At 46.2% G+C, this 12276-nt stretch overlaps 1 protein-coding gene across 1 annotated transcript; it reads right to left on the bottom strand.

Annotated features, from left to right (window-relative positions):
- Nucleotides 1-701: 701 nt before the first annotated feature.
- TMEM128 (transmembrane protein 128) lies at nucleotides 702-11092 on the bottom strand. The gene is made up of 5 exons (XM_055326857.1): nucleotides 10973-11092; nucleotides 8890-9031; nucleotides 4920-5078; nucleotides 2488-2596; nucleotides 702-1303 (listed from the first exon to the last, which is right to left on the bottom strand). Exons 1-4 carry the CDS (start codon nucleotides 11067-11069, stop codon nucleotides 2497-2499), a joined length of 498 nt encoding a protein of 165 aa, XP_055182832.1. The 5' UTR covers nucleotides 11070-11092; the 3' UTR covers nucleotides 702-1303; nucleotides 2488-2496.
- Nucleotides 11093-12276: the final 1184 nt, after the last annotated feature.

Below are 12276 nucleotides of genomic sequence, written 5' to 3'. Positions count from 1 at the left end.
AGCCCCCTACCTATCTTCCACTACCTAGCCCTGCCGGTCCCTTACTCACTCTCATCCCAACTTCTAGGGTTTGCAACCTCAACTCTGCATGGGACCCACCCATGTCACTGACTGACATGACTACCTGCCTCTGACCTGTCTGACCTTGTTCCTGACTTGTCATGAAACTCTCACGTGTGTGTGCCCAGAATGGGCTCGATTCTGCTCATTGATCATGCCCGCCTTTTCCCATTCCTGATCCTGAATCTACTTGGTCTTTCATTCCTTTTCAATTACCATGAATGGAATGAGTGCCTACTGTGTCCCAGGCACTGTAACAGGTGTTTTGTAAGCATTATTCCTATTATCCACAACCCTACAGAACAGATAGCGTTCCCACTTCACAGCTAGAGAAAGATTACTACTCAAGGTCTGGTAACGGCAGGTGCAGGGTGGGATCCAAGCCAGAGCCAAGTGGTGACTGAATACCACCATCATCAGCTGAAGCCCCTTCTGAGGGGGTGGGGTGAAGATCAACACCAGGCCTGTGATATTTGGGTTTCATATGAACGTATTTGCATTTGTAGGTGCAAATACTGTCTTCCTGAGGTCTTTGAAGAGCAGAGCAGACTTCTCTAAGAAGGAGCCCTATTCCTCTAGTTAACTCGAAGTGTTAATAGCTGAAAACACACTTTCCAAAATCTGTAGTAACAAAACCCACAAGAGTTATAAAAATACTTTATTTAAATGTCAAGGAAAAAATTACACATACTTAAAAATGATTAAAAGTGCTTATGTTAAACAAATGCTAGAAACCCAATAATTTACACGTGATAAAATCTAAAGTGACAGGAATACACAAAATGCTTTCGATTGGTCCTCTCACCTAACAAAACTATTATAAAAATGAGATCTATAGTAATTGCTGAAGCTGGGTTAAAGGCACAGGACATGATCATTCCTTTATATACACCCAGTGATCGTATACAACCAAAGAGTGAACATTTTATCTGCAATTTGGGGAGGACATCATGTATCTATAACGAAACTCAGCCAAAATGTTTACATTACTGCTTGCTCCAACAATTCAAACTGATTCAAACTGATCAACAATGCAAACTAATTACTTCTGTTTTAAACAGAATTTGAATTTGATTCAATTACTTGAGTTTAAGAAAAGGCAAATGAACTTGAATTTATTCTGATTTCAACCATACTGCAAAGTTTACTTTTTCCAAGGAAACCACTCACTTCCTAGATAGAAAGACACACTGTAGCGTTTCCATTGAGTCTGTGATGCTTCCAGCAGCCTGAAGGTCTAAACCTGAAAGAAAATCAACAGTGACATCCTAAGTGAGACATTCTACCTTCTGCTGCTGGATTTATTGTTAAAAAGCACAGTTTAGCCCACAGGCCTACAACACCTCTGGCTGTCCATTACCAGATGTAAATTCACATCAGCAGTACATCAAAAGCTCATGAACATCTGTAAGAAGTCAAAACTGAACGACCAAAAATGTAATGACCTCAGGGGAAAGGGGAGAGGCAGGACACGTGGTCGGAATAGGTGACTTCTTGTGACGACAGACTTGAACTGGGAGAAAGGGCTAGTGCGACGCCGAGGGCCCCAGACATACCACAGTGTGTGCAGGGGACTCTCCTCACAGTGCGGTCAGGGACATGCCAGTGACCCCCTGCAGCCTGGCAGCAATGAGTTTATGGCTGTTTCTCCTCTTTGTGGGCACAGTGACTCTCCTTTAAAACTCCAGAGGGAGCACATGCTAACAGCTAACAAGCTAAAATCGGTTTTCTAGCACCCCAACTATTTATTTTCTAGCACCCCAAGTATATTAGCGTCTACTTCTTTGGGCCTGTTTTCAGGCCTGTAAACTAAGTATGAAATAGATTTCCTCTAAACCCTGAAGTAAGTGACATGAAAGTAGTGGCTGTCTTGGTCCTTTTTGCCATGTCCCCAGCACCTAGAGGGAGAGCTCTCAAAACGTATTTATGTGACAAATGAGTCATGTGACACTCAGGAAACAGACCCTACTGTGAAAGGCAGGGACCCAGAGGGGCAGTTGTCTGCGGGTAAGAAGAAATTCTGTAAGTAACACAAAAGGAAAAGGTTGACGTGTCATCTGTTATGAGGCAGCCAGAGTAGGTTAGAGTGCCCGTTCTCTCTACGTTCCCATTCCATCAGAGCAATCTAGCCTGTCACCATGTATGTATTAGGTGAGGGAGGCTGACTTCAGGAGAAAATGATCTACTGTGTGAACTTCTCTGTTCTGGAAGGTGCTAACACTGTCTCAATGACGTCTCTGAATGGCGGGTGCCTTGCCTAAGAAGCAGGCATAGAGAAAGAATTTATGCAAAAGGGAAGGGGTCGCAGTCCTTTTTGTCTGAGTTCAGTGAATGAATAGTCGACAAGTTGGCCTGCACCTGAAAATTGTCATAGAAGACGCTGTTCCAATGCATTCGATATGAGACATGCCTTTCCAGAGCTCCTACCTTTAGAAATCATCCAAGGAGTGAGATGAGCATCACAACCCCCATGAACTGCGTGAACAACAGCAACGGTGTGAGGAAGGACCACACGTGCCACAAAGCAACGTTGAAGCTGAAAAGGACAAAGCACACATGGTGGGCAACTCCAGCTGCAATCTATACACATATCCTGCTGTGGAGTCTAGATTTAGAGAACCCACTGTTGACTCGGTTTGGGGAAGTTCACTTAACCAGCAACTTTATACGTATGACACGTTTCTCAGAGATGTGATTTAGCTGACACTGGAAATATCACAAACTCCTCTAAAAGCACTGGGAGCTGGAATGGGCAGAGGTCCTCCCATGAGAGTGGGCCCAAGAGGAACCCAAGTGTCTAAAAGTCAGCATCTGATGGAGCAGGAATTATAATGGCTACAGCCTGCTTTTACGATCCACATGCCATCAAACGATCATGGTCAAGACAGTTTCAAATATTTTTTTATTAGAAAAATAAAGCATCTGCCTTTGGTTCAGGTCATGATCTCAGAGTCCCGGGATCGAGCCCCCACATTGGGCTCCCACCTCAATGGGGAGTCTGCTTTCCCCTCTCCCTCTGCCCTTTCCCCCCATTCATGTTTGCTCTCTCTCTCTCTCGGCTCACCCTCTCTCTCAAATAAATAAATAAGATCTTAAAAAAAAAAAAAAAAAAAAAAAACAGAACGAAAAAAAGTAATCACTTATAAGCTGCTATTAAATTTCCTATTGAGAAAAACACTATTCTGGTCACCTAGGTAAAAATAAGATAGCTTCTAAGTGCAAATGATTTTTTTTTTTATAGACTGAATTTCTAAGAGCAGAAATTAATTAGAAAAAACTATAGTCAATTAAATCAAGGTTTTATTATGTAACAGTTTGATAAAAAAACAGTTTGATAAGCAGGACTTTAAACAGCTATAATCCTACTATTCTAAAAACTAACATATTTGGGGTGATCTTGCTCTTACAATGTAAAACAGAACACCTGGCCACCCACGCCACTGAAGGGTTAGTAACATCCACACAGAAGGTAATACATGTCAATTACCCTTAAACTTCATCTACAGAAAATTCATCATAAAAAACATGCATTTGAACTGAGTATGTACAAAAGTATATGGTTTTTCCAAAACCAAAATTCAATTAGCATAGAAAAAGGAAAAAAGCTATAGGAATATAGACAACACATAGAGTAATTTTTCTCTCTGGCTGGCAGGATCATGCTGATTTATTTCCTTTGTGTTTTTCTGTAATTAATAGATTTTTCTTCAGAGAACAAGTATACTTTTATACATATTAAAACAAATCAGTATTTTTCATTGAATAAACACCCAGGAGACACGTGTGCACATGCGCACCAGACTCATATTCCAGAATGTTAAAAGCATCATTAAAAACACCACCAAACTGGAAACTGGGATTCGGTGATAGGCTGAGATGCTAACCAGCAATGAGCAGCAGTGATACACAAAGCAGATCTAACGAAGGATGGGGTGAGATAGGATGAGACTGAGGCAGCAGGAAGAACAAAGGTGAGGCTCTGCACACTCTCTATGAAGCATGGTCCCAACTGCAGCTCCACTCATGGCAATGGGTTTTTCTTTCACAATACAGGAAAGACAGCAGCTTTCCACTTGTTTCTAAAGTTTTGAGCATGAGAGTAATAAACAGCACACATAATGTGTAAACAGCCAAATGTAAATGAATACATAATACATGAATCCATTTCTAGAAAGCTCAAAAAAATAGACAAAACAAAAACAGTATTTAAGAGATGCAAAAAAGGGGCACCTGGGTGGCTCAGTGGTTGAGCATCCGCCTTTGGCTCAGGTTGTGATCCTGGGGTCCTGGGATCAAGTCCCACATCGGGCTTTCCTGCAGGGAGCCTGCTTCTCCCTCTGCCTATGTCTCTGCCTCTCTCTCTCTGTCTCTCATGAAAAAATAAATAAAATCTTTAAAAAAACAAAAAAAGAGAGAGATGCAAAAGAAAGCAAATCCCACACAGGTCAGAGCAGTGTCTGTCCCTGGGCAGGAAGGACGGTGCCTGGAGAGGTGGCGGAGAGAGGGGGACAAAAAGGGATTCTGGGGCTGGCACCGTTCTCCTTGACCTGAGTGGGCTCTTGCCAATGTTTCTCTTAACTTGTTCAGCTCCACAACTTAGGTTTTTCCACTTTCTGTATGTATTATATTTCACACTGAAAATGACTGAAAAAGCAAAATATACGAAATACACACAGCATGTCACCATTTGCGTTTTAAATAGCTAAATACATAAAGAACCTACTGGAAAGGAACTCCAAGACCAGCAATGATGGGAGGCCATTTTCTCATTATTCCTTTTCATTGAGTTTTGTACCATATACAACAGTACCCAATCAAAAAACGTTTCATTCCTATTAGTCATTTCAAAGTTAACTTACCAAATTCCAGCCGCAATGAAAGTAGCAGTTGTAACGGGTATCAAGGTGGGATACTTGACATCATAATCTTCAATTCCACAACACCACTCCAGGTAGAGGATGCAGTAACATGCGATCGACAGACTGATAAGCAGCAGGGCACCACCCACGACAAACCAACTGCAGAGACAAAAGCGACAGGAGGGTTGACAGCACTGAGCAAGTCAGCAAGTGTCTTAAAGGTTTTCACTGAGAGCCTAAAAATCCATTTCCACAGCTCCTCAATCCCAGCTTTCAGGTCTCTGTCTAAAGGGAGGTGGAGTGAGACAAGAGGAGGCCAGCAGATGCAGCAGAAGAAAGCAGGGCCCTCAACACACGTGTGCTGCACACACTCCAAAACCACCACCCAGAGCACAAGTGTGTTCAAGGCTATGTGTCTTCCTTAATGATACAGGACACGCCGCAGCTTGGTCTCTTTCTGAAGATCTGAGTGTGAGAGTAAGAAACAGGTACTGCGAACACCTCCAAGTCAAGGAGGGTTTCTGGGAGTACTGACAATCGATGTGGAAGATGGTTTCTTCAAACTGCCTCTCAGAACAGATTGCTGAGGGAGACACACCCATTTTGAAAAAGGGCTCCAATCCTCCTCTTGAGGGGCAGTGTCTTTTTTCTCACTTCTAATTCTACCCAAGACCCAAGACTCTGCATGTGAAGGTGGCCTCCTGGGCCCCTGCTGTCAGGGGACAAGGCCAGATTTGGGGAACAAAGCCCTCTCTATCCGCCAACATCCCCAGCCCCCATTATCTTTCCCTTCTCCTTTGGGAGAAGGCCAGTGTTCCATGTGGACAAGACGGGTCACAGGGGAGCTGGAACAGTCAAGTCACACAGCCGCTGAGTACACATCTAACCAATGCAAGATTCCAGATTCCTTGAAGGCATTGAAGGATGCCAAGTTCTGGGATTAATTATGAGAGAGAGGAAAGCATGGCAGTTAAAGCAGGGCCTTTCACATGTGCCGGTCTGGCTTTGGATCTTAGCTTCAGTATGACTAGCCTTCTGACTCTGGGACAATTCCTTACCCTCACAGTCCTTTGGAAATGTCACCAACACTTACAGAATCACTGCGAGAATCACACAGTTGCTCAGAAAAGCACTTCCCACACAGTTAATGCCCAGTAGCAATCAGTGTCATTCCACTGGGGTGATCCATTGAAAAAAAAATTTTTTCATGATCCTCTTCAAAGAGGCCTTCAAAGACCCCTCTTCTGCCACAGTGTATATTCTCAACAGGGGTGATATTGCCCCCAGAGTGAAGACATAATCGTACTCCTTCTGCGTGTACAAAGCAGATATTCACACAGTAGATAAGGGAGTGATTAGGAATAACATGGCTTGCAAAGCCTCCTTAGGACGTGCTAACAAAGGCTGAGGAACACTGTGCCAGAGTTATGGTGATCCTCTTGCTTGGTCAGAATCCTTCTGTTCATCCGTATTTAATGTCACACAGAATCCTAGTGTGGCCACAGAGTCCAGATTTGGTAGCAGACAGACACAGCTGAAGAACCTGCCTAAACCGAAACAATACTGCAAGTCAGTGGCCCTCAACCCTGGCTGTGTATGAGTCACTACAACAGTCCCAAAGGAAGCTAACTTGCCCTGGTTTCCCAAATTGTGGCGTGGTGGCTCTGAGGAAGTTGCCTGGGCATCTGCGATGGTAATTTTTGTTGTAGTTTAATCAGCTCTCAAGTCCCTACACACAACCAGCAATTTCCTAAAAATGGAGATTTCCAAAGCATGGTGATGATCCGCTTTAATGTTGACCTGTCTCTCCTGTCTTTGAACACACAATCTTACAACCTTGCATAGATTTAATCTTTTTTTTTTTTTTTAAGTAGGGGGAAGGGGAGCAGAGAGAATCTTAAGCGAGCTCCATGCTCAGCACATAGCCTGATGTGGGACTAGATCTTACGACCCTGAGATCATGACCCGAACCAAAATCAAAACTCCACTGACTGAGTCATCCAGGCGTCCCTAAGCTTGTGTAGATTTAAAAACCCTAAAGCCTAGAGCTTCTGAACTTGGGCTAACAGCAGGACAAGTAATAAGAAATCACCTCAGGTATTGGAGAAATAAACCGTTTGCAGAGAGCAGATCGTGGCCTGTACTCCCTCTTGGGTACTGCTCTCATCCCAGGACTGCTCAAACTCCTCACTGCTTACTGAGGCCCTCGGGAAGAATACAGTGCTACTCAAAATCCTCAGCCTTTGAGTGTCTGCTCATGCTTTTCTCTAAGAGGACATTTTTTTCAGGCCAGGCCTGTGACTTCCACTTCCTTCTCTTGCTCCACAGCCCTCCGTGCAGATTCTGAGTCCTGGCTCTGCCGCATGACAGCGTGTGCCCCTGGGCACTCCACTTACTCCTGCAGCTGCCCCCAACATCTTTTATTGTAACAAATTATCCCTCAGCTCACCATTTCCTTAAAGTAGTGAGAATACTTAATATAAGGAGACAAAGAGGTAAATCCTGTGCATAAACTTACACAGCACACACCACATGACTGATTTATCTGTCTTGGACTAGAAGAGACAGTGAGAGGCTAGAAATGTGCCTCATTCATTACTGTCACCACAGCCAAACACATCTCAGACTCTCATGACATATCTGAATAACAAAGAGACAGCTGCCCCTGGTAGTGTGCAAAGTAACCACTCTCTCTTTTCCCAGCCCAGGTTCTAAACCAACTGAGGGACAAGAAGGAATTAGGCTAATGAGGTCAACTGTCAGCTTTTTTCACAGATGGGAGCACGAGAAGGTAGCTCTGGTGACCAGACATACTCGCCAGGCTCCAAGTTGTCAGGAAAACCTAGAGACCCTCTCATCTGGGGGCTGCTCCCATAAATGATGGCAGAGAAAAGCAGACTGGAATCTGTGCTTCCAATGGGCAACTGGCTCCCAAGAGAAAGAAGGAGCTGAGCGACATGCGCCTGTTTCTTCATCCTGGACTCAGTCAGGGAAGGAGCAAGGAGGGCAAAGGGCAGGATAATAGGAGTGATTGAGGAAAGCTCCAGCTCATGGGAATGAGGAAAGAGAGGCCCAAGCTTTTTCCCTCCAACAGTTTAAATAAAGTCCCATATGCTTCCTTTCTCCTAACTGCATGCTTCGTGCACCTCCTGACTCTCTCGCCAGTGGTCACTGCTCTCCCTGAAGGCTTCTGAAGAGAAGATAACACGGAATCAGAGAGTTCTAGCTACACCTTTCTAGCCCGGCTGCTCTTTGCAAACAACTGTGTTCATACCCTATGCAAACCACCACCCCTCCCTACGCCTGCTCCACTGCTCACCAACCTCTCTCCTTTTTTCTTCTTTATGGGGCAGGGGCTCCAGAACACTCTCCAATGTTCAGTGAGAACTCAGGTCTGATTCACAACCTTGTCTCCCATGTCAGCTCCTGAGATTATATCAAGAGATCCCTATCCTCTTGAATGAGACGATTTGACATCCAGCCTCAGCTCCCAACTCCTCCCTCAAGTGACGTCAACTCTAATTTAATTCAACCACTCCCTGTAGTTACCTTGTTAGCTGTAACTGCTCTCTGAAAACAACCTCTGACCTGGTTCTCACCCACCACGGTCCTCACGCCCTCCTCCCAGTACTCTTGCACTTTATCTTCAGAGAGACCTCGGCAGAATCTTTCTTCTTCCACCTTTTACAAATGGATTAGATTCTTCTTAAATTCACTACGTCTGCCATCTTACAACATACATGTGCATGAAAGGCATGCTGAAATACTTTCCAGGCTCATCTGTTCTGCTGTTCATGTCCAAAGCACACACTCTCTTCTTCAACCTTTGTATCACTAGCACATCCAACATGGCACCTGGCAGGAAGTAAGAGCTTTCTAGGCATCTGCAGAATTCAACTGACAAAACAGAACACGAAAAATAAGATGGTGATGCTTAATTTTACAAAGCTAAGCAATAAAGTTTTCTCACCTACTAGTGTGAAAGTTTTCTTTAATGGTTTTAAAGAAGTCAACATAGTAGGTCACAACGATGGATGCCAAAATCCAGAATCCAGAATGGATATTAAGTCTTGGAAGAGGTTTCTCCTTTTTCTCAACAGCTGTAGAGGCTTCTGCAAATAAGAGAGATTTCAACTTATCAAGTCACCATAGATTTATGAGGAAAAAGAACATCTATTTTCAGCCAGATAAATTAATTTCCTGGAGCTCTCCAAAAACCAGATTCTTTCCAATTAGAGTACCAATTTCTTCCATACAACCACCGAAATAGGTTTATAAATGCAGAAATAATTAATAGGAACCTGCTATAAAACATGTTCAATATAGGCAATGTTTTCCCCCTAAACATATTTTAAAATCAAATTCATAATTATTATCATCTTTTGGAAAGAATGACACCATCTGGCAGTGTAGGAATTTTAGTTTTTATGTTTCATATATCGCCTAGGAGAGCAATTAGTCTTGTTAATTAAGAAAAATGCAGACAGCAGACAATACAGCTCAAGAAGGACTTGCAAGTCCCCCCCAAAATACTACTTTTAACTATGTAGTTCAATTATTGCAAACAAACACAACCTTTTGCGGCAGCTCAAAAGTGGCAAGGGCACAGTGGAGGTCTAGTCTCAGCACAGGACTGTCTAGACAGGTAATGGACAAATCAAATTTCTTCCATATGAGACCTAATCTGAAAGATAAGGTGGCTGGGGTTGGGTCTAATGCGTCATTTCTAAGAAGTTCCCCAGATGAGTGACATGCCCATGCCCACTCTCTCAGTTCTTGTGAGAACCACTGGGATACATCTGAGGTCCCCAGCCTTTAGCAAACTATCAGAGTCCCCAGGAGACCTGTTTATAATGCAAATTCTGGGACAGAGCCTGAAATGTATAAACAAGCATGCCTGGGCATGATGTTTTCTGTTTATTTTTAAAAGGGTAATAGGGATCCATGGGTGGCTCAGCGGTGTAGCGCCGCCTTCAGCCCAGGGCGTGATCCTGGAGACCCGGGATCGAGTCCTGTGTCCGGCTCCCTGCGTGGAGCCTGCTTCTCCCTCTGCCTGTGTCTCTGCCTCTCTCTCTGTATCTATCATGAATAAATAAATAAATAAATCTTTAAAAAAAAAATGAGGGTAATTGGGATCCCTGGGTGGCTCAGCAGGTTTGGCGCCTGCCTTCGGCCTGGGGCCTGATCCTGGAGGGCCTGATCCTGGAGTCCCAGGGTCGGGTCCATGTTGGGCTCCCTGCATGGAGCCTGCTCCTCCCTCTGCCTGTGTCTCTGCCTCTCTTTCTCTCTGTGTCTCTTATGAATAAATAAAAACATCTTTAAAAAAATAAAAGGGTAATAAATGTACATAACTTACAACATACAGTACAGAAAGATCTAAAATGAAATCTCTTTCTATCCCTAACCCTCATTTCTCAACCCAAAAGCAATGACCCATCAGCTTCTACGAATCCTTCCATGTTCTCTGCATTTACAGCTGAACAGACCTCACACGTCCCTGGGTTCGTACCCAAGGGGTGGCACGCCATCCTTGGTTCTGCGCCTCCCTCTGAAAACCACCCACGGTGGTACAAAGAAGTCCGCCCGCTGTGCCGCGTGTGAATCATCCCAACGTACCGAGCCCGCTCTCTGCTGACGGGCAACGAGATGTTTTCAGTCGTTCGCTATTACAAGCAACGCTGAGGTTAAACACTTTGCACACATGTCCCCAGGTTTTGGTAAGAGCAGGATCCTTTGGCAGATTCTTATAAATACAATCAGACGGCTGTTTTTTGTTTTTGTGTTTAATTTCAATGGCTGTTACCAAACAGGTGTTAAACCAGCTGTCCTGGGAATCCCGGAGCGCAGCTGAGATGAAGATGCGCAGGGCTAAGAGATCACCAGGGATCTTTCAGGCAGCTAAACACCCGACTGGCAAAACTCCCTGGCAAGCCTTGGAAGACCAACCCCGGTCCCTCCAGCCAGGGCAGGGCTGCGGGAGGCCCGCGGGGCCGGCCATTTCCGGGCGCCTCGACTCCGGCCCCCCTCGGGCCGCGCCCGGGGGAGCGCCTCACCCGGCCTGGCGTAGCCCTCGCGGTCCAGCGGGGCCTCGGTGTCCGGCGGGAACAGGTACCGCCGCCGGAGCTGCTCCCGGGCCCGCGGAGCGTCCATCTTGGCGCCGCCCAGAAGCGCGGCGGAAGTGACGCGAGCACCGGAACTCCACCGTCACTTCCGCCCTCGGATTCCCAGAGGGTCGGTGTCGGCTACGGGGAGAGGGTGGGGGTTCTGCCGTCTTCGTGTTGGGGAGACTGTAGGGTAAGGCTGGCTTAGCCACCTGTGCGTTCGAGTGCGCGGTTCGAGTACGCGGACATGATTTGAGTTTCAAGATACGAATCCTGCCCGGGCGTGCGCACGCCGAGTCGATTCCGACCTACGGAAGCCCAGAAGGACCAAGCTCACCGATGCCCCCTAACGTGTGCCGGGCAGGGATGCGCGGCTCCGCGACCCCGGGGTCGCCGGCCTCCTCTGACTCCCCTGTGCCCAAAGCATCTGGGCCCCGGCCTCTCCCCTGGCCCTCCTCCTCCGCAGGAGACGCCCGGCCAGACTGGAAAGGCCCGCAGGCAGCCCCAGGAGGAGGAAAGCCCCGCCGGCCGGGCCCAGGTGCCTGCAGCCAGCTGAGTCTCAGGCGTGGCCCCTTCGACCTGGAGGGGCTCGGGCAGGAGCTAAACCTCGCTGGGCCGATGTCGTCTTCGGCACCTCGGGGGGAGGGAGGGGGATACCTGCTGCACCTTGGATCTGTTGTGGGATTTAAGGGGGGAGCACCCGTGTGTGTTCCAGGTCAGCCCCCTCCCTCTGACTCGTGACAGATTGCCCCCGCTGGGGACGTGGGAGCCAAAGTTGCACTTGGCCAGAGGACTGGCGATCCCCATCACTCACGGCTCAGCAACTGAAAAGTTGACCGTCACTAATTTACAAGCTTTTCTCCATCAGTAGTCCCGCTAATTGCTCTCCTACCCCACCCGCCCTGCGCGTCACGTGTAGAGAAATGTGCCTAACCACCGAAACGTTTACTGAGCACCTACTATTTGCTGGAAACTGTTAGACGCCGCGCTCAACGACGGAGATAGGATGAAGAAGACATGGTGTTGCCCTTGAGGAGCTCCTGGACAGAAGATAACCGCAGAAACCTGCTACAGCATAGTGCAGTGTTTATAAATTTAGAGTCGTGTGTTACTAATTCGGTCACCATTTTCTGAGCAGCTTTATCTGTTAAAGTGCTGAGGACAGAGGTGAGTTAGAATCTAGTGCAGGAGTCCATTTCAGTACAAGGCCATAATAGAAATACTGTATTGAGGTGATGGGGTCACCAAATAAAGGA

This window comes from Nyctereutes procyonoides, unplaced genomic scaffold, assembly GCF_905146905.1.
Source record: "Nyctereutes procyonoides isolate TBG_1078 unplaced genomic scaffold, NYPRO_anot_genome, whole genome shotgun sequence".
Lineage (NCBI taxonomy): Eukaryota > Metazoa > Chordata > Mammalia > Carnivora > Canidae > Nyctereutes > Nyctereutes procyonoides.
This window is presented reverse-complemented; position numbering and strand designations above follow the sequence as displayed.

What these genes read in the sequence shown, in the direction of transcription:
- TMEM128 (XM_055326857.1), bottom strand. Translation starts at nt 11,069, where the DNA reads ATGGACGCTCCGCGGGCCCGGGAGCAGCTCCGGCGGCGGTACCTGTTC. An exon ending in CGAGGGCTACGCCAGGCCGG is followed by an intron (nt 9,032 to 10,972) that starts GTGAGGCGCTCC and finishes TCTTATTTGCAG; the next exon opens with AAGCCTCTACAGCTGTTGAG. An exon ending in TTCATTGCGGCTGGAATTTG is followed by an intron (nt 2,597 to 4,919) that starts GTAAGTTAACTT and finishes TGTCCTTTTCAG; the next exon opens with CTTCAACGTTGCTTTGTGGC.